A 21,897-nucleotide genomic window follows, 5' to 3' on the forward strand; every position below is an offset into this window, starting at 1 on the left:
CATCACCTGGGCCCATCCTATTGAGGGCTTCCTTTGTGGATCTTATCAACCGTTCTGCCTGGCCATTGGAGGCCGGATGGAATGGCGCAACCAGGGCATGTCTGACTCCTTGAGCTTCTAAGAATGTTTCAAATTGCATAGCAGTGAATTGGGGCCCATTGTCAGAGACTAGTATATCGGGGAGGCTGTGCGTGGAGAATAGTCTCCATAGTACCTTGATGACTGATTCCGCTGTAGTGGAATTCATCAGGACTACTTCTAACCATTTTGAATATGAGTCCACAACTAGGAACGAGTCTGCTGATAAGAGTCTTTTTACGGCAGCCAATGCGGTGACCTCGGTTATGCCCCAGGAACATTTCGCATTCTTGGCTAGGAGCCGATGTAGTGGTTCAGCAACTGTCGGTTTCCTTTTTGAGAAATAAGCTGTAGATGTTAAGGTGCCTGAGGAACATCTGTAGTTTGGTCTGATTGAGAGGTGTGGGGGCTTCCTTAATGGTTTTAATTTTTTATGAGGTTGGGTGAATCCTAGACCCATCAAACAAGTTCTCTTGGGTCTCAGAAAAGGCAAGAATAGCGAGTTCACCAGGAGAAACTGAAAACATGGTAACATTGTTTTGGCACCAGCATTCATTTGTAACTGCCAAAATGATTTGTTTGTTTGTTTGTTCTATGGCATCTCCCCATATAGGTGCACAGTATTTGGAAAAAAAGTATATTAATGATTGTGCCACTATGTGCAATGTTTTTGGTTGTGTATAGTATAGTCTTTATTGTCATTGTACAAAATAAAGACAATCAAATTGGTTAATTTTGAAAATAGTAATAGCAATAGCAATAGTAGTAGACTTATATACCGCTTCATAGGCCTTTCAGGCCTCTCTAAGCGGTTTACAGAGAGTCAGCATATTGCCCCCAACAATCTGGGTCCTCATTTTACCCACCTCGGAAGGATGGAAGGCTGAGTCAACCCTGAGCCGGTGAGATTTGAACCGCTGACCTGCAGATCTAGCAGTAGCCTGCAGTGCTGCTTTTAACCACTGCACCACCTTGGCTCTCCCCAACTGTTTTCCGTAATTTTCCTAATCCAGTTGTTCTTGGTTTTCAATTTTTGTCTGATTACTTCAAGATGTTTTCCAAATATAATGGATCAATCCAGGAATATTCTGAAATATTTTGGGTGGCAATGGCAAGAAACAGATTAAAGCTCAAGAGAAGATTCCAGGGTACAAAATTGTAGCTGACATAATGACTAATGTTCATGGATCCATAATGTATCTCCATCACGACATCAAAGATTATATTAATTGTACCCAATAATACAACATAAAATGTATCACTATTGAAATATCAGGAATAACAATCATGGGGATGAGTAGATATTATTTAACTCAGCTTCTTCCTATTTGAAATTTCATCTAAATACATGGAGAAACCCAACACAATTAGACTGTTCACATGTGGACAATGAAACTTTACTTGACAAATTCGGGAATTCAGCAGAATTATTTTTCTTCAGAATGTTTTATGGTACTCTAACAATACATTTTTATCTTCAGGGCCCATTGTTTCCATTTCCAGACCTGGGCAGCAGACATTTGGATGACCACTTGATGGTAGCAAAACACCAGAGAATGGATTCAACTTTTCGGATGGGCAATTCCATATTCCACAATGAAAATCATGCTGGCCAATTTTTGCGGTCAGAGAAAGTTTCACACAGAGCCTGGTTGCTTGATTCCCCTAGAGCATCACTTTTCAACTCAGAACCTTAAGCTATGTGGACTTCACCTCCTGGAATTCTGGCCGTTGAAGTCCACGTAGTCCATGTTGAAAGGTTGAGGTTGAGAAACACAGATTAGATACAGGTAATCCTCAACTTACAATAGTTCATTTAGTGACCATTCAAAGTTACATTGCTGAAAAAAGTGATTTATGACCATTTTTTCACACTTAGGACTAAGGTCCTGTGTTCAAAATTCAGACATTTGGCAGCTGACTCATATTTATGGCCTTTGCAGTATCCTCGGATCATGAGATCACCTTTTATGAACTTCTAACAAGCAAAGTCACAGACAAGCCAAGTTTACTTAACAACTGCAGTGATTCACTTAACAACGGTAGCAAAAAAGGTCATAAAATGGGACAAAACTCAACAAATGTCTCCCAGCCACATAAATTCTGTGCTCAATTGTGGACATAAATTGAGGACCACCTGTACTGTACTTTAATCCTGATGGTCACTTAAACCATGAGAGTATTAAATTCAAATGCAGCTACCCAATGGAGAGGATGGGGCTTTGTGTACAATGTTAGAAAGCAGCTTGAGAATCAGGAAATAAGTATTTTTTTCCCTCATTTCTTTAGCAACCGTGTAGCTTGTTTATGGGCTGAGAGGAAAGTGAGGATGGGGAAGAAGAGGAAGGTTCCAAAAAAGAAAAGAATGATATATTAGTTGCATTAATTACAAAGAAAAATAGTGGGGAATGAGCCCCCAATCTAAATACCAACAATTGAGGCCGCAAACTAGCAGAAGCATTTTGGACTTGGCTTAATAAAGTTACTTGCTTTGATAAGGATTTTGCATTGGACATATTCAGATAATTAAAAGCCATGAAATATTATTTCAATATATTATCACAGCAATGAGTTTACTCGATGTCGAGATAGAAAGATTCAACACTACCCACTATGGAGCAAAAGTTTGTGAAGTTGATAGATTTTGCTGCCATGTATGAATCAACTTCTTTGATCAGACTGTTGAAAGAAATGTCCTTCTAGGTTTGGCTCCAAGTGGGGAAAAAGACACTGGAGACATGGAGGCTGCTTGGAAAGATGGACAGGACCACATGGCTTGAGTCCTGAACAGAAAAGGTGATCGTGTGCTTCAATGTTGGGTGAAGAAGAAGAGAACTAAGAAGGGGCTTGCAGGGTTTTTTATAATCTCTTTGGCCCCACCTATCTGTTTCCTGTTCCTGTATAAGAAATGTATTCTTATTGGCTGTCAGACTCCCATGGGGCCATGCAGAAGCAACTCTCTAGGCTGCGTTTTGAATCCAGGTTTGGTTGAGTTCTCAGATGCCATGTGGTGAGTGGGTAAAGACTAATCATGCCTTAATCCCATAACCCTGGAGCCGAAGGAGAGAACTCTTTATTATGTAAAGAGCCTAGCTTGGGCATCTTAATGGCCCATTGACAAAGGACGTAGGCAGGAATCTGCAGGGAGCTACTTTCTCTTTAAAACATGTTTCTCCCTTTTCACATCCTGGGAAATGTAATATTCTGCCTTTTCAATATTTCCTAGGATATTTCATTTTTCTAGGGGAGGGATGGGTTTTAACTACAAGACAAAAGACATTATCAACATTTATTGCTGATTGGAAGTCCCTTACCAACATTTTGCATGGAAAAAATGAGCTTGTAGCTTTTGATGATTAGATAGGAAAACAGAAATAGAAATAAATGTAATATCAGTGATGAGTTTCAATTTATTTTACTACCAGTTTGCTTATGTGTGCTTGCTCGCATGCTTGCGCGATCCGGGAGGGTGGCGGAGCTTCCTGCTGCCTCCACTACTGGTTTGCCCAATCTGGGACGAACTGGCAGAAACCCACCTCTGAGTAATAGGATGTAATTTGAAATGGAGAGGTTTAAAATCTATTTGCTCATGTAACTTCTGTGAAGAATTTTAGAAGCCATTTCTTTATATTGTTTTCTTTCTTTTCTATTTTTCTTTAACTTTTCCCCCTTTTCTTGCATCTTTTTCTTTTTCTTCTATCTTTCCATATTTTCCTCCCTACCTTGTAGTAGTTTGTGCTTGTTTTTATCTTGTTTAAAAGTTTTAATAAAAATTGTAAATAAGAAACGCTCAGATAATTATGGATCTCTGTACTTGTGGCTGATTTGTTTATTATTGCTACTGAAGGAAGTCAAATGAAAAAGAAAGCACACTGTCTTTGAGGTTCGTGGTTTTAAGTATCACGACATAGCAAAAATCAACTGGCCCTTTGCAGTTCTTAAAAGTAGGTAAATACAACTTTAGATGAACAACAACATATGATGTATTACACCATGTCATAATTTATTTTACAAAAAGAAAGGCAAAATGGAGAAGCCATGTATGGAAAATTAAGTATACCCTTACTGCTTTCATAGGAATGAAGACACTAAGTAGCAGCAAGACACTGCTAATCTAGTGCCCTTTATTAGTTGATCGTCAGCAAGTGTGACTACCTCTATCAAAGACAAAATTTAGGAGGTTGCTGGTTTCCAGCATTGAGGTATTGTATGTGTTAACAGAATGCCGATGGGTAAAGATCTATCAGCAATGCTCTTAGAGAAGCAATTGTTGCTGCTCATCAATCCAGGAAGGCTTATAAGCAGAGGTGGGCTGCTGGTGGTTTGGACTGGTTCAGGAGAACCGGTAGTTCCGACCACCAGCTGGGCCTGCCCACCCGCCCCGGTGCCAGCCTGTCCTATTTATCCCCCTCTCTGGCTTTGTTCCCCACGAAGGACAGATGATTGCTACTCCTCCACTGCTATACTCACTGTGGCTGCCTGAGAAGATTTGCTGTGTGTTTGAAGCCGTGTGAAAGTGAGGAAGGCACCTGCGTGAGGAAAGTGCGCACTCACATTTCTAGCGAACTGGTTGTTAATGTATGTGCAGCCCACCTCTGCTTATAAGGCCATTTTGAAACAATTTAAAGTCCATTGTTCTACAGTGAGGAAGATTATTCACAAGTGGAAAACATTCAAGACAGTTATCAATCTTCCTAGGAGTCGATGTCCCAGCAAATTCATCCCAAGGTCAGATTGTGCAATTTTCAGAGAAATTGCAAAAAATCCAAGAATTACATCTCAAACTCTACAGGCCTCAATTAGCATGTTAAATTTTAAAGTTCATGGCAGTTTTCTACAATTAGAAAAAGGCAGAACAATTATGGTCTGTTTGAAAGGGCTGCCAGAAGAAAGTCTCTTCTCTCTAAAAAGAACATGGTAGTGTGGCTTAGACTTGCAAAGTTCCATCTGAACAAATCACCAGACCCCTGGGCTATTTTCCTTTGGACAGATGGGACCAAAATGGAGATGTTTATCCATAATGCATAATGTTTGGTGAAAACCAAATACAGCATATCAGCAGAAACATATCATACCAACCATCAAGAACGGTGGTGCAACAGCTATTGCATCCGGTGTGTTGCAGAATTTCTCGTGCTTAAATGCTTTTTAGAGGAGCTGTCAATATTGAATTAGCAAAGCAATATGTGTAGGTTAGAGTCCTGATCTGGACTTCAGATTTCCTCTTGTACTCTGTTGTTTGTTTAATGTGTATAAGAAGATTGCCTTTGTAAGTAAGAATTGGAAGAACTAAATATCTATAAGGAGATTATTTTTTGTCATATGATAAGAGTTTCATCTATCTCTTTATTGCCCAGAATTGGTTCTCAGGATTTTTGCAGCCATGAACAGGGATCTCTAATTATGGCGAAACCATTTTGTAATAAGAAAAGGATCAGCTATGTAATCTGTGGACATGGAAAAAGAATAGAATATATTTGTAATCAACCCTTTTATTCTGCAATTTCCTCTTAAACATTTAACAGGAAGCAATCAAGGACAACATTATTTTCTTCCTAGAATACTATGAAAGAGGCTTCCTTTCTTTAACTCAACTGTTTGGAAACCAGCTTTGCAGAGGAGCACATTAAACTCAGATGCTGACCATTCTCTCCCTTCAGTGTAGAGCAACATTAATATCGAGTAGTAGTGGGTTGCTAAAGGCCCTCTTCTATCTTCATCAAGAAGCATTTCCACTATTAAGACACCACCACCTGTTTCAAAATAAATTTCAATATATATATTTAGAAATGAGAAAATGCTGCTATAGTACTTATTTCAGCAGCCAATGAACATTTCATAACATTTTGAAAATACCCAAATTGTACGTTATGAATCATTCTTTCAAATATGTTACATATATTCTTGCCAATAGACAATACAGGTCAATTTTTTGTTGTTCTTGGATAGTTTGTCAATTTGCAGATATTTTAAATACAGTATTATGCAAGGCTTCTCTCAATCTTTTGAAGACATTGACCATGTAAAGCTTTTTCTGTTCTACATTGTTGCCCCCAGGTTTTGCAAGGTCTACTTTGCATACTTTTTTATCTTTCTTATCAACAGTTGCTAGGTCTGGGATGATATGTGGCAGGTACCTTTCTGTTTGAATTCTGAAGTCCCAGAGCTCTTTAGCTTCTTCATTTTCTATTTGTTCTTGGTTGAAGCAAATGGTATTTTTGCACATATTTCAATGCAACATTGTTCTTATTTTGTCATGCTTTTATTTGTAGTCAGTCTTTGTGATAGTCTTGCAGTAGCCAACTAGGTGATCCACTGCTTCTTCACCTTTTTTGTACAGGTGGCATTTGCTGTCTATTGTTCTCTTCTCAATTCTGGCTTTGAATGCATTTCTTCTTAAGGGTTAGGTCTTGAGCAGTCAGAATTGGTCCTTTTGTCTCTATTAAAATTATCTTGTCTAAGCCATTGGCCATTGCTGAATATTTTTAATTTTAGTGTACCATGTAATAGTTTGTCTTGTCATTCCCCTTTTCTATTCCTTCCAGATAGTCCTCAAAATATGACCAAAATGAGCCCAAAATTTCTGTTGTTAAGCAAGACAGTTATTAAGTGAGTTTTCCATTTATTGCCAGAGTTGTTAAGTGAATCGTGTCATCATTAAACAAATCTGGCTTCTCCATTGACTTTTCTTGTCATTAGCCAGCTGGGAAGGCTACAAATAGTGATAACACAACCTATTCAGTTATACTTATAGCTGTGATGTACATTTGTTGGTTTGCTTCTTGCAGTGAGCTGGTGCATATATTTGATATTGGCGTCTTTAAATGTTTGTGCTAGCTGTTTCTTTGGAACACGTTTCAACACAGGCAACCTTATTCTGTTGTCTTTGTGTTGTTTTAGATGCCCAGTTATTCTTTGTTTCAATTCTTCTACTTCTTTAGTTAGATAGCTTTGTTCTTTCTGGGGCAGAGAAGGTGCCTGGTTTCCAAATGAAAATAATTCTATAGCTGTTCTGTCTTCCTCTTACTGGCAACTCTCCCTGACTTGATTGACTCTATAGTCTGTGTTACTTCTGCAGAGCCTCTTGATTTCTTTGCCCTGGGAAGTTTTCCCCAGTTCTTCCAATTCCGTTTCTGTGAATACCTTATTTCATATTATAAATTGTCACTGATATACTAGTCTCCGTTCTGTTATTTCTGATTCTGGATGTTGTTCTTTTCAGAACTGGTGCATTAATTTAAAATATCATCATCTTGTTTGACTTGACCTGTAATAACATCATTATTTCTTTGTTTCCAATCACTGCATATTAGCAATAGTTAAACATTTTTTTTCCTTCCAGTAGTTTTGCAGCTGCTGGTCCTAGTTACTCAGCCAACAGTCCTGAGTCCTATAGCCCAGTTTTCACCAGATGTTCAAGGACTCTATCACCTAGCATGGTCCCTGCTGACCTGAGACACCACTGAACTGGTACAGGTTTCTGTAATTTACATCTCACCATATTTTTTAGGGGAGAGACATTCTTTGTCTGACTCCCCTGATGAAACCATCCAGCATGGTTGATCCTCTGGCATAGCCCTCAGTTTCATCATAGCATATAAGCCCCACAACCACACCAAGGTAGGGGCGCACTGGGGTTATTATTATTATAATCTTCCACCATGAAGAAGTTATTACTTATCAATGTAGTCATTTTTGCAGCAAATGTAGAATGATTGCAAACATATATCTAGGCAGTAAAGTCCAAGAACGGGTAAAGAGCCACAGGGACATAAAGAGAGTTCTTTTTCATTTGTAGCACAGCAACTAAAATAGAAATGTATCTGATTTGCACAACAAAAGCTGTTTGGGTTGTATAGCAGAAATAGCTGGAAGGGTCACACTGGAACCAGAATTTTTCTGGCCTGCAGCTAAATAAGTTATTCTAAGATGCCAGTTGAATGCCCAGGAAAACTGGATGGTGAATTTGCAATGACACCAGATTTAGGGGAGTTCAAAACTTGACCCAAGTATGAACTTTGCCAGTTCCTTAGCAGATTTAACTTTCTATGATTAAAGAATACTTACCAGGTTTGCAGGCCTGGTAAACTTTGGATAACAGCTGCAAACATTTCTCGTCCGACCAGTTATGCAGAATCCTGGCCATAATGTAGAGGTCCGCTTCAGGAATGGGATCTTTAAAAAAATCACCTACGAGAAATAAGTAAAATCTCATAAAGCTCCATGTCTTCCGGATTCCTTCGGGATTGTGCGGCCTATAAATTTATTAAATAAATAATAAATAAATAATTATTCTGACAGAATAATCTCCTCTCCTTAAAAGCTTTTTGTGCTTAGCAAGACATGAGTTCATCCCACATGGAACATCACATCTTTTACCTGCATGGAAAGTGATCCTGGTCTCTTCTGAAGGCAAACAATGGTTCTTGGAGGCTTCCACTACTTCAGGGAGGTCAAAAATGGTCACAGTACATTTTGGGTAGAATGAAGTCAATTCCTTAGCTAAACCATCAGTGTTTCCTTAAAGACAGCACAAAATGTAATTAAGTAACTGCAGAAGAAAATTTTGTACATATCCCACTTTTTTGTCTGCTTCCACCTGCCTGTAATTGGAACCTAGAACTAAGGAGAAATTTCCTGACAGAGAATAATTAATCAGTGGAACAACTTGCCTCCAGAAGTTGTTAGTTCTCCAACACTGAAGGTTTTTAAGAAGCGATTGAAGAAACATTTGTCTGAAATGGTGTAGGCTATACTGCTTGGATTAGAAGACCTCCAAGGTCGGTTTCAACTGTTATGGTCCTCCATTCTATGAGAGTTCCTCAGGATGGATGCACTAAATATGCCAAATATCCAAAAACACCACCATTCAGTGCAGATTGAACAGTGAAAAACGTAATTTCAAAGTGGACTAAATCCCACATCATCTTCAGTCCCCCAAATGTTCTCAGGCAAATCCAGTTTTAGGATCCTTTATTCATGAGCTGCTACTGGTATGCTCTGATTCCAGTTTCTTTCCAACTAGGTCAGCACTGGAAGAGGAGAAAACTGATTTCTTTTCAGAAATGTTTCCCCTTTTCAAACAGCCTCTGCCAATTTCTCCACTGACTGTAATATTGTATCAGGTCAAAGTGACAGTTAATCATCTCTAAAACAGGACTATTCCTCAGAGTCTGCTATAGACATCCTAAAGTGGTTTTTGATCTCCTAAGGATTTCTCCTTTTCCAAATGCAGATGAAAAAATTTGTAAGAGAAGTTAAGAACCCATCCAGCCCATTGTCCCAACATGTGAAGAAGATGGCAAAGCGCTGGCTGAACTTACCACCCAGATCGCAAATGAGTGGGAACTGGGACAGGTCAAAGGCAGAAAGCACTTCTCTTCCTACCACAGGCCAGATTTCCTTCATGAAATTGGAGAAGGTTTGTAACTCTTCCTTTGATCTAGAATTAAAATAAACATCTCTAAATATAACTTTATGAAATGCTATTGTTGTAATTGTTTTTACATATCTATTTATGTTTGAATTAAAGGAATTCTTTTTACAACATCACTTAAATGATGTTAATCAGAATTTGGAAAAATCTGCATGTGATACATGGAACAGTCCTACAATTTTGGTTGACCATGTTATAATGTTCTGGAAATAAAGCAGATTCGCGTAGGTGCTCTAACTGCAGAACTGTGCTTTGTATAAAAAAAGAAACACCTGGTCAATTAGATGTGCCCCAACAATATTCCAGTGCCATAAAAGAGAAGTTGAATATGGTGATGAGTCAGGATCATATGATGGAGAAAATTATGACAGTGTGAAGATTAATCATATTGGTTAGTTTCCCACAAAATAATTACTCTAATGACCATTCTCTAAAATAAAAATATTACCTGTTCATGACCTCATACATCTTGTTTGAGGGAGAGCCATATATTGATGGTATCTGATTTTTTCCTGTCCTAAAAGAATTTTTAAAATGTTAGAAAGAAACAAAACAATCCTCCTAGCATTTTCTTCTGCATAGAAGTAGATCCTGAATGTCTTACAGGATTTTCAAAGATCAGATTTTATGATAAAGGTTTCCTTATTAAGCCAGTACTCCTTTACTTTCTCAAGTATGGTGCAAAACGATCTTATGCATCTCTATCATGAAATAAGCCTTAAAGAACACCAGGCTGGTAGTTTAGATTGCTTAGTTGAAATAGTTTAGGTAGCTTAGTTGAAGAAAGTTGATGAGGGTAATGAACCCAACTCACTTCTATACTGCTGTCTTTTTAACCAGGTACAAATTCTTTGTTTTCTCTATTTTTTTAAAAAAGTGTTAATTTAATAATTTGGGTTTAAAGGAAGATTCAGAGGCAATCTCAATTCAGCAGGTTTATGAATTCATTGTTGATGTATTTGTAGATTAAAAGAAAAACCTGAAATCTTTTTGTTTTAAGATTTATATCGGATAGAGTAGCTCAAATACTTGTTCAGTCACTAGTTTGTGTCTGATCCTTCACAACCCCATGGAGCATAGCACAACTGGTCCCCCTATTCTCCACTGTTTCTCTGAGTTTGCCCAAACTCATATTCATTAAGCCGCTGACACTATCTAACTATTCTCATCCATCATCCCCTTCTCTTTTTGCCTTCAGTCTTTCCAGCATCTCTGTCTTTTTCAGTGAGGCCTCTCTTTTCCTTTGGTGGCCAGAGTATTTGAGCTTTAGCTTCAGTATCTGATCTTCCAAAGAATAGTCAGAGTTGATTATCTTTAAGATGGACTGAGTTGATCTCCTTGCAGTCCTTGAAGGCAAATAGAGTGTTCCTAAATCAAGTGGTTTCTAAAACCTGTAGAGTTTTAATATGGTGGGGATCGTCATTCTAGTAGTTAGCATACAAGACAGGGAAGGTCTACCTGATGAAGACTGGAGTGATATACAGATAGTCCTCAGGTTACAACAATTTGTTTGGCAACCATTCATAGTTTCAACAATATTGAATTAATGGTGTTTATGACTGGAAGTTGGAAGTCACATTCACATGAAGGTCTTGCTCAATTAACTACAGTCCTCACATAACAATGGAAACTGAGATTGCTAGAATAACAGTTGCTAAGGAACATTCACCTGACAGCACACTTTATGACGGCATCACTTAGTGATGGAAATTCCAGTCTAATTGCTGCTTGAACTTGTAACAGGGAATATGATGACATTTTCACATTTTAAAAATTATGTTAACACCCAAATGCTTATATATAATAAGCAGATTATTAAAATACACCACTATTTTCATTGTTTATTTTTCTTTGAAATGTAGCAGGAGGAGAGGAGTGAATAAAAGGAGGGTTTGGGAGGAAGCAGAGGGGACAGAGGGAGTACAAGAGGGGAAAGGAGGGGCTTGGCTGGGGGAAGAGGAAAAAAAAGGAAAGGGGAGGAAAGGAGCAGGAATCAGGGAGAGTGGAAGTGAGACCAAGGGAAAAAGGGGGGAAATAGGGGAATAGGACAGCAGAGTCTTCTGTGGGCCAAGCCTGAGGGAGATAAGGGAATAGGATGTAGCAGCGGGTTCTGTGGGCCAAGCTTCAGGGAGAGAAGAGTTTGAGTGAAAGGAGGCAAGCAGAGGAAACTACGAAGGAGCAGAGGCTGTGGAAGGGGAGCCCAGCAGACAGTTCAGGAGAGAGTGAAGATAGAGAAAGAGGAAGAAGCTCCAAGCAGCCACCTGAATACCACCCCATTCGTGACCTGCCTGCTGAGAGGAGGCTGACCACTACCCCATCACTTGATCCTGGGAAGTTGAAGTGCATCAGAGAGGGACCAGATTGGACTGGCAGCCATATGGAGAGGGCCAGGAGAACCCAGACTCCAGGGGCCCTTACGAGGGTTAGCGCTACAGAAAAATTAGCTGAATATTGTTAAATCCCATAACATACATCTGAAAACATCATTCAAGCCAGTAACTCCAGTCCTCCTATTTACAAAAGGTTACCGATCAGTCATAAACTTTAATCTCAGTTCTTCTTAATGAAATGACTCCATGGCATAACTCTAAATGTTTCCTTTTCTGGCTTTTATTATTAGAGTTTGGGTTTCTGTTCAGTTTTTCTTGTGTAAAACTTTTTAATGTTGGTACCAATTACAATAGAGGGGAAATTCTGAGGAGCAACATAATGGCTGTCTGTAATTTACCGCTGTTGTATTTTTATTTTGGCACATATGATTTAGAGAATTCCAATTTAATAAGGATTAATGAATAATTTCCTTATTAAATAATGTCTTTAAGTGTACCATTAAAGGATAATAACTCCTTAAGTCAGTTCAGGATATGGTGACTATATGAAGATGGTCATAGTTTTGTTGGCAAAAGGAAACACATTTTTATGAAGAAATAAGAAACCAATTGTTATTGAACAACAACTTTATTCTGGTTTTTTCCTTTTTTCTTACTGTTTGGATACCTGCTCTCCATAGATCTGAGATTTGTGAGTCTCCAACCCAAGGAATAATCAGATACAGCTCAACATAATTTTTATGAGAGCATTCATGATCAACCTGATTCTGTTAATGCTGCTATTGAATATTTTAATACTAATTAACTGAGATCTGATTAAAGCTGTGAGGAAATAATAACACATGTCCCTATGTAGGACTTTACAACAATAGTGTATATCTCATGTTTTGAAATGGGAGGAGAGAGACTCTAAAACAACCCAGAAAGGGAGAACATGGTCCTTGATTTTTTTAAGAGAAGGAACATATGAAATAATTTCTTTTTATGTGATCGGGAAAATTCAGTGATAATAATCCAGTGCCATTGCAATTAAGGAAATATGTGTGTTAATGTTATATTCAACATCCAGAATGTGAAGGATGATTTTTCATGCTCTAACTTTATTTATTCTGGTTTACTAGCACCCTGCTGGATTTGTTTACCTTACAGCATCAGACAAATATTGCATTGATGGATACAGAACTTCAGATTGGAATGTTATGGATTGATACTGAGACTTTGGGCTTGATTTGACCAGGTAGAGATTGGTAAAGTCTGTGTTTCCATAAAGATCTAAAAAAAAAATACTGTTATCATTGCATGTAAATTATCTTTCAATTCACTATAGTGTCTTAGTCTACTTCTTTAAAAACAGATTATGCTGTATTTATCTCAAGCATATCAAAATAATATGAGAGCCAGTTTGATGTAGTGGTTAAGGTATGATGCTAAATTTCTTGGAGACTATAAGTCCTGTGTCATATTAGACACAAAGCCAGCTCTTTGCGCTGGTCATTTTCTCTCAACTCTAGGAAGGAGCCAGTAGTAAACCTCTTCTGAAAACCTTGCCACAGAATCTGCAAGGACCTGTCATTTGGCCAAGTGCAATGGCTGTCTTTCCCCCTCCACATTTCATCTGATTTAGAATTTGGATATAATTTCATTTTGAAAATTGGTTCAGTCCCATAGTACAGTAATGGTCATGGTTTGGAAGCAACGTTGGTTTTGTTTTGGAATAACCAGGGACACCAACTCAACATGCCAAAGTTTTACTCTTCTGGTTTATATGACTTTCCAAGAATGGATATAAAACAGTGGTAAGACCAAAAAGTTGCTGTGAAGCAGACTGGACCAAATCTCAAAGAAAGTGATAAAGTGATCAACACATAAAAATACAGACACAAATCCAGTTACTACATACCATACAGTGGGACCTCGGGTGTCGACTGTAATCCGTTCCAGACTTCGGTCAGCACCCAATTTGGTCATGACCAGAAGAAAGACAGACTGCGCAGGCGCACACATTAAAGAAAATGGCACGGAATGGAAAATCACTGGGGCTATGTTTATTCGGCACCCGAGGATGTGTTTGTGACCCGAGTGAAGTGGATTTAGCGGATTTTTCAGTCGACACTCACATTGTTCATGGTCTGAGCCATTTAGGACCCAAAGGTCTCACTGTACCAGCTTTCTGGCATGTGATTTCTGGAATCCCCCCTTCTGCAAACTCTTGGATCTGTCAAGCTCATCAGGTGCAGTCATGTATTGCCTATTATTATGGAATAATTGATGGCCATTCCATTTGCGCCCTCCTTTTCACAAGATTACCTTTGCCATCTTTGCACTCCAGTGTCAGGAGCTTTAACCCCACACAGGCCTCCATCAGCCTCTGCATCCCGATGGGGCTGGTGCTCAAGCATTCCGCAATAGTTGTGGAAGACAGCTGTTCCCTCGACTCTCTCAGCAGATCAAAGACACCCAGTTCACAGGCAGTTGAAATGATCTAGGAGGAAACAGCATGAAAAAAGCCATGGCTTTCCTCTCAGTTCACATCCAACAATCCCAGAATCTATTTGTGTGGTTTACCGAAGAACGAATCAAGCAGGGCTATACATGTAATTAAACCAATACAAGAATAAATGTTGAAGCTGCCTTCTACTATAATAAACACTGTTGAGACCCCACATTTAGAATTCAAAATTTCCTGAAATAAATTCAACCCAAATTTAGCAAATAAATTTCTAAACTCAGGGATTAGATATAGGACAGATATAGACTTTGTTGCAATATTAGAGTCAAAAACATGAAGAAGGATGTACAATCATTAAATTCTTTAGCAAATTACAACATAAACTTTGGTGATTCTATTGTTTTCACAACTATTAAGAAGTATTATTCACCTTATTGTCACAATAGTTTGCAGAGTTAAAATTGTTTAATGCTTTATGAATACTAATTAAATTAATACAATAATAAATGTTGAACCTCCTATCTATTATAGTAAACATTGCTGAAACCCCACATCTAGTTTTTGTTGCAAGATTAGAGTTAAAACATGCAGGAAAATATACAGTCACTAGATTATTTAGTAAATTGGTGGAAGATTATTCGTGGAGATCAATGTTAGTCCACAGGATGTGGAAATTCTGTAACAAACATGAAGCTTTAATCATCTGGTAATAAAAAACGATGTTATGAAAACCTACTAAGGAATTTACCTTATTACACCTATCATGGTGTAATCAAATTTTATAAACTTATTTTTAGTTTCTTATTGGCAAAAGAAGAGCATATTTGAGCCAGGAAACTAACCTAGAGATATCCAATGAAGCTTGTCCGCTCAGAAGACACAAGAAAAAATCTTGCAGCCATTTAATAGCTGACTCTTTGATTACAACATAAACTTTGGCGATTCTATTGTTTTTAAACCATTAAGAAGCTGAGAAATGGAAGGTCTTTTGTATTTTCAAAGTTAAGTGTTCATATTTGGAAATACTAACCCATCTTACCTTAAAAGTTATAAATGAATGCTGGTAGCTAAACAATGTTTGAATGTTTTCAATTTCTTCTAGTGAACTCATTGTTCTTGGCTTCTCTCGTTGACCAAAAGAACCTTCCTTCAGCCAAAATATTTGGTATTCCTGAGTGTAAAAATGGCAAAATATAGGTGTCCATAAGATGTCCCAGGATAAAGTATGGAAAGCATTAATAAAGAGAGAACAATGGCACACTTAGAAGGTTTTCAAGAGTCTTTCTAGAGCCAAGGTGGCGCAGTGGTTAAATGCAGCACTGCAGGCTGACTGCTAGATCAGCAGTTCAGCGGTTCAAATCTCACCGGCTCAGGGTTGACTCAGCCTTCCATCCTTCCGAGGTGGGTAAAATGAGGACCCAGATTGTTGGGGGCAATATGCTGACTCTCTGTAAACCGCTTAGAGAGGCCTGAAAGGCCTATGAAGCGGTATATAAGTCTACTGCTATTGCTATTACTGCTATTTCAGCAAATGCTCCTGAATAAATAAAGCTGCCCTGGTATTAGAGAACAGGTGCTCTCATGGAGAGACCTGAAAACCAGGAAGCTTATATGCAGGTCTGGTTGGCACACCTTAAGAAAACCATGACATAGCTCTAAAAAATATAAATTTGGAGGATGGAGCTGCCTTTCTAAGATGTAAATGTTCAATCTGAATGGCAAGCAATAAAAACAATCCAGAGAGAATATGAGGCCATCCCCACAAACAAAGCAAACACAGTGAAAGAAAGGGAAATCCTGAAAGGGATTTGTTCATTTCCAGCCAAGCATCTTAAGCATTTCTTTATATATGTTCAAGTTAAATGACTGCTTCTCATCTTTAATGCCCTTTATCCATTAACTCCATGTCTGCCAGAACTTATTTCTCTTGGGAACCCTAGAGGTAGGGCTCCCCCACCCCACCCCAAATTCTCCCTTCAGAGTATCTGTCCCTTGGATCTCCATACCTGACTTAGAAAAACTAGTGTCAAAACTGTTCAGATAATTTTCCTTTAAACTATTTGAGAAAATGGAAAATAATGAGAAAAGGGAAAAGGAAGAAAGAAAAGAACTGGCGTTTTATTTCAGGAAAATATGTAGGAGTGAGGGTTAATTATATGTGTACAGCAACACATTTTAGAATATGGAAATATATAATGTCCGAAGTTTCATATTAAAATATATTTTATTCTTTGTACTGTTTTCATCTTCCCTTAAAAAGCATTAACAGAAACAATAATAGACTGAGAATCAGTGAATTCACTAGATAATTGACAGTAAGGTGAAACTAAGTTAATCAAATAAAAATAGCAAATGAGGAAATATCTTTTAATCAAACTTCCGTAAACTCCCCAAATAAGTTATTTAGACCTAGGCACTTCCACCCCAAGACAAGCTCCCCTATCAAAGTAGGTTGCTGTATCTCATTTGTTGGCCACTGTCCTCAAAGCAAATCTTTGCTTTTTGGGAATGAGTATTTCTCCTTTCCTCCCAGATGTCTGGATTTCATTTTTATTTACTCTTATATAATTCTGGCTTGACCTGGAACCCCAAATTATTCTTCTGACAATAGAAAAAAATACATCTCTTTAAGAAAGATATGCCAAGAAAATTTCAAAGAATTAGAAAATGCTAATGTTTAGAGAGTTATTAGAACATGGAAAGATGGGGGTTGGGGTTGAGAACGGAATGAAACTAAACACCTAGTTTCAGAACAAATGTTTAAAAATAGAAAGTTAACTTGTAAAAAAGGATTTAAAAGATGTGGAACCCAAGAGTTAATCTATTCAAATAAACTTAAAATGCTATTATAGCAATAATTATTAAATGCATACACTATAGAAAATTTGAAAAGATTCACTACTGGGCATTTTAAGAAGATTTATTTTTCAGATTAAATATTAATTTAGCGACAGGATGGGCAAATTCTAGATCTCAAGTTAGATAAAGAGAATTGTCTTATTTGCCATCTGCTTTTTTCACTCTTCTTTTTCTTGACTTTTACACAGTCTAATTTGCTTGATAATATAGATTTCTCTAAAGACGTTGGCAAGGCTGGTGTAATTCCATATAATGGAGAAGACATAAAAAAATGGATAGAAACATCTGAGATTAGTAGCCTCTTATAGATACTACAGTCCATGCTTCACAAACAGAAAGTGCTGAGTTTAACGGCTGAAGTCTTACCCACACAAAAGCTGAGCAGATTCCGAGTCAGGTTTTCAAGGGATAGTTTCATGAAATGTTCAGGATCAGCCTCAGTTTTAGGCAAAAGAAGTAAGAGAAAGGGTATATATATATCAGCACAGCACAGGTGTGTTTACAGGAGTTGCTTAATCAACCTGACAAGCCAGTTCTGATCCCACCTCTTCTTCATTGTAGATGTCAGTGTCAGCCTTCGAAGTATCATGTAGAATTAAATCAAAGTCCAAGGCAAAACGATCCTTAATGTTCTAATTTAGTAAAGCAGACATCTTAGCACATCTGTGTTAATCCCAATTCTGGAAATGACATCAGAATTCCACCCAGTTAAAAGTTCATGATCTTGTCCGCATACCCACAATCCATCACATGGTCCAATCTTCTTCTTCCATGCTGGCATCCACACCCAGCTGCTTCCGATCAGGTGTAAAAGTGCAGAGAACAAAAGATGACCTTGGCTTCTAAAAAAGAATGAAAACAATACATTCCACAATCCTACTCCTGTCTATTCCCCCCTCCCATCAACTATACTTATGAAACAGCATAATGAAATAAGAGAAAGTATGGCAAGCCAAAATTCTAAAAGGAATATAATTGCAGGCCTGACAGGTGGCCTCTCCTCAGAGGAAAAATGTTTCCTGAAAAGAGAATAACATAAAAGTTAACATTAAAAAAATTAACCACCTACTTCACCCCCTAGGGGATCCTTTGTTTTATCGGGAAACTTTTCGTGGAATTGTTCTACTAACTTTTCCACTTTTAACTTCCAGCTTTTCACCCAAGTAGCTTCAGACAAAGGGTAACTCTTCCATTGCACTAAATACTGTAAGTGACCCCTATTCAGCCTGGAGTCTACAATCTTTTTCACCTCAGATTGTGTTTCCCCTTCTATTACTATAGATGGTGTTTCCCCTTATATCTCTATAGGAGGAGAGAAAATTTAATTTAATTTATTAGATTTATAGGCTGCCCAATCCCGGAGGACTCTTGGGTGGATGCTCTTATGCTAGACCCATTTACTGGTTTCAACAAGCTACAATGAACTTCTGGGCCAAATTTCCCTAGACTTCTGTGTAGACTGAATTGAATTGTAACTGGGCTAACTATCTTCGCTATTGGAAATGGACCTAGAAATTTTGGACCAAATTCCTTGCTAGGCTTTCCTAATCTTATGTATTTGGTAGACAAAAAAACTTTGTCCCTAACACGGAAGGGGTTTTGAAGTGAACTGTGTTTATTAGCTTGCTTCTGCCGCATCTGCTAGAGCCTTCTTCATATTCTCCCATCCTTTCTTTAACATGTCCATCCATTCATTCAAAGACATGGAGGAGGGAGGTTCTCTAGGCAGCTCAGGCATGGGAACAAATTCCATGCCACTGGTAATCTGGGAAGGAGTAAATCCAGTGCTGCTGTGAACCACATTGTTGTACGCCACTTCGGCGAAGGGTAGCAAGTCTGACCAGTTGTCTTGCTGATAATCCACAAAACACCAGATGTATTGTTTTTACATATCACGACATAGTAAAAATCATCTGGTCCTTTGCAGTTCTTAAAAGTATGTAAATACAACCTTAGATGAACAACAACACATGACATATTACACCATGTCATAATTTATTTTACAAAAAGAAAGGCAAAATGGAGAAGCCATGTATGGAAAATTAAGTATACCCTTACTGCTTTCATAGGAATGAAGAAGCTAAGTAGCAGCCAGATGCTGCTAATCAAGTGCCCTTCATTAATTGATCATCAGCAAGTGTGACTACCTCTATCAAAGACAAAATTTAGGAGCTTGCTGGTTTCCAGCATTGAGGTGTTGTATGTTTTAATAGAATGTTGAAGGGTAAAGATCTATCAGCAATGCTGTTAAAGAAGCAATTGTTGCTGCTCATCAATATGGAAAGGCTTATAAGCAGAGGTGGGCTGCTGGTAGTTTGGACTGGTTCGGGAGAACCGGTAGTTCCGACCACTGGCTAGGCCTGCCACCCGCCCCGGTGCTAGCATGTCCTATTTATCTCACTCTCTGGTTTGTTCCCCGCCACGAACGGCAGATGATTGCCACTCCTCCCCTGTTCTACTCACTATGGCTGCCTGAGAAGATTTGCTGTGTGTTTGAAGCTGCTTGAAAATGAGGAAGGCACCTGCCTGAGCAAAGTGCGCACTCACATTTCCGGCAAACCATTTGTTAATGTATGTGCAGCCCACCTCTGCTTACAAGGCCATTTTGAAACAATTTAAAGTCCATTGTTCTATAGTAGGGAAGATTATTCGCAAGTGGAAAACATTCAAGACAGTTATCAATCTTCCTAGGAGTCGATGTCCCAGCAAATTCATCCCAAAGTCAGATTGCACAATTCTCAGAGAAATTGCAAAAAATCCAAGAATTACTTCTCAAACTCTACAGGCCTCAGTTAGCATGTTAAATTTTAAAGTTCATGACAGTTTCCTACAATTAGAAAAAGACAGAACAATTATGGTTTGTTTGAAAGGGTTGCCAGAAGAAAGTCTCTTCTCTCTAAAAAGAACATGGTAGCATGGCTTAGATCTGCAAAGTTCCATCTGAACAAATCACCAGACTCCTGGGCTATTTTCCTTTGGACAGATGGGACCAAAATGGAGATGTTTATCCAGAATGCATAATGCCATGTATGGTGAAAACCAAATGCAGCATATCAGCAGAAACATACTGTATCATACCAACCATCAAGAATGGTGGTGCAGAGGGGCAGAGCTGACATCATGATGGTACGACATGCGATCTTGGAGCTCCAAGATCGCCATCGATATCTCTGCCTCTGGACGGTCATTTTGGACTTAAACCATCCTGTAGAGATGGTGGTAGAGAAGGGCACATCCTGCTGATCACAGGGACATCACAAAGTCCCTGGTAGATCCAGGAGAAGCTCTTTTTTCTGGCCACAGAGAAGCAACCATTGAAGCTGCTAAAAGTTGGAACAGCTCCAGATGGAAGCAAAGCAGGAGAGAAAGTGTGTCAAATTGGTGAGATAAATTTTATTATTAGAGAAGAGAAAATCCAAAAAGATCAAAAGTAAATTAAAACTGAAGACAGAAGAGGTTGACGGCCGAGATTAAGCCTGAGTCAAACTTAGTGTATCTTTCTTTAATTTTTTTTGTGGATGGAATTTTTACAAACGGTTCTTACTTTTTAAACTGGACTGGTTTTTCTTCTTCTATTTTTCTTTTTTTAATACTTATTAAGACTTTCTTTTTCTTTTTTCAATGCTGTATTGAATTTTTTTCCTAAGAACTTTTCTCCTTAAGCTTGGAATATAAAGAGGGGAGTAAAAGCAGAGTTAAAAGAACGAAAACTGCCACTTAGAGGCTTGGAGGCTTGGGAACTTTTTTTTTCTTTGAACATTTGATTTACATTTCAAGGTTTCTGAGTTTGTTTATTGAAAGTGATAGCAGGAAGAGCACGGTTTGTTTATACAGGTGCTCCTCTGGGGTACTATCAGTAGCTGGATTAGAGTGAAAATAAAGCCTTGACTTGAAAGATTGCAGTAAACTTGTTTGGAATTTAATAAAAAAAACTTTGGATGCTATAGTAGCAGTGTTTGCTATCTGGAGGAATTGAACATGAAAAAGAAAAGGAAATAACATTGCAAATGATCATGCAAGAAATTCAAAAGCTACAAGTAAGAACAGAGAGCATGGAAAAGAGAATGGAGAATATTGAAAACAAAGAACAGAAAAAATACATGAAAAAATTGAGGATATTTACCAAACGAAGAAGAAATTTGAGGACAGACAGAGTTAAAAAAATTGAAGATAGGCTTTAGCCTTACATTATCTTCTAAACCTTTATTGAAAGCTAATGTCGAAAGAAGAGGTAGGTGCCCCAGAAACAAATTTTGTGCATAGTCTGTCCCAGGTAACCACAAGGCAAGCCAATTCCATAGTGTACTGGACCTATTATGTAATTACCTTTGTCAGGTCGCTTTAATGTTCCACCTTCATATCTATTTACAAGGAACGGTCAGATTAAAGCAGCACATACTTGGAAATTCATTCCAGCTATGGACTATTTTAAATAACACAAAATCAATGGCCAGTCTGTTTTTAAGATTAGCTGTTCCTGTTCTTCATTTAAGAGAGTTATCACATTTGAAGTCTTATTTATACTTTTGTATCTAAACAGGCCAACTTTCTGATGTGAAGGTAGGCATGGACTGCAAAGGGTAATGTGCCAATTTTGCAGATAGCCAATAAACATATATGGCATTTGATATGGTATCCTACCTTGTCATCACAGGTCATCAATGAGCTGTGCAAGTTCTATGCACTCACATGGACTTGTGATGAGTGTAGTCTTGGACAACAGGTACTACATGAAATGAGGCTAA

General features: G+C 38.2%; 1 protein-coding gene across 1 annotated transcript; it reads right to left on the minus strand.

Moving 5' to 3' along the window:
- Window positions 1-5,622: 5,622 nt before the first annotated feature.
- On the minus strand, window positions 5,623-15,459 carry LOC148043285 (acetylserotonin O-methyltransferase-like). Its single transcript, XM_087726188.1, has 8 exons — window positions 15,333-15,459; window positions 14,152-14,326; window positions 12,987-13,116; window positions 9,963-10,031; window positions 9,402-9,520; window positions 8,458-8,598; window positions 8,146-8,268; window positions 5,623-5,831 (listed from the first exon to the last, which is right to left on the minus strand). The coding sequence occupies exons 1-8, from the start codon at window positions 15,402-15,404 to the stop codon at window positions 5,623-5,625; spliced, it is 1,038 nt and encodes a 345-aa protein (XP_087582314.1). The 5' UTR covers window positions 15,405-15,459.
- Window positions 15,460-21,897: the final 6,438 nt, after the last annotated feature.

Source organism: Thamnophis sirtalis, unplaced genomic scaffold (assembly GCF_051295495.1).
Source record: "Thamnophis sirtalis isolate CommonGarterSnake01/CBP01778 unplaced genomic scaffold, rThaSir2_p1.2 scaffold_12, whole genome shotgun sequence".
NCBI lineage: Eukaryota > Metazoa > Chordata > Lepidosauria > Squamata > Natricidae > Thamnophis > Thamnophis sirtalis.

Excerpts from the sequence above, each read along its gene's own strand:
- LOC148043285 (XM_087726188.1), bottom strand. The coding sequence starts at position 15,404 with ATGAGTTCACTAGAAGAAATTGAAAACATTCAAACATTGTTTAGCTAC. Across the intron at positions 9,521-9,962 it reads ATGTATGAGGTCATGAACAG|ATCAAAGGAAGAGTTACAAA; the intron begins GTAATATTTTTA and ends TTTTAATTCTAG. Across the intron at positions 8,599-9,401 it reads ACTCATTTGCGATCTGGGTG|GAAACACTGATGGTTTAGCT; the intron begins GTAAGTTCAGCC and ends GCTGTCTTTAAG.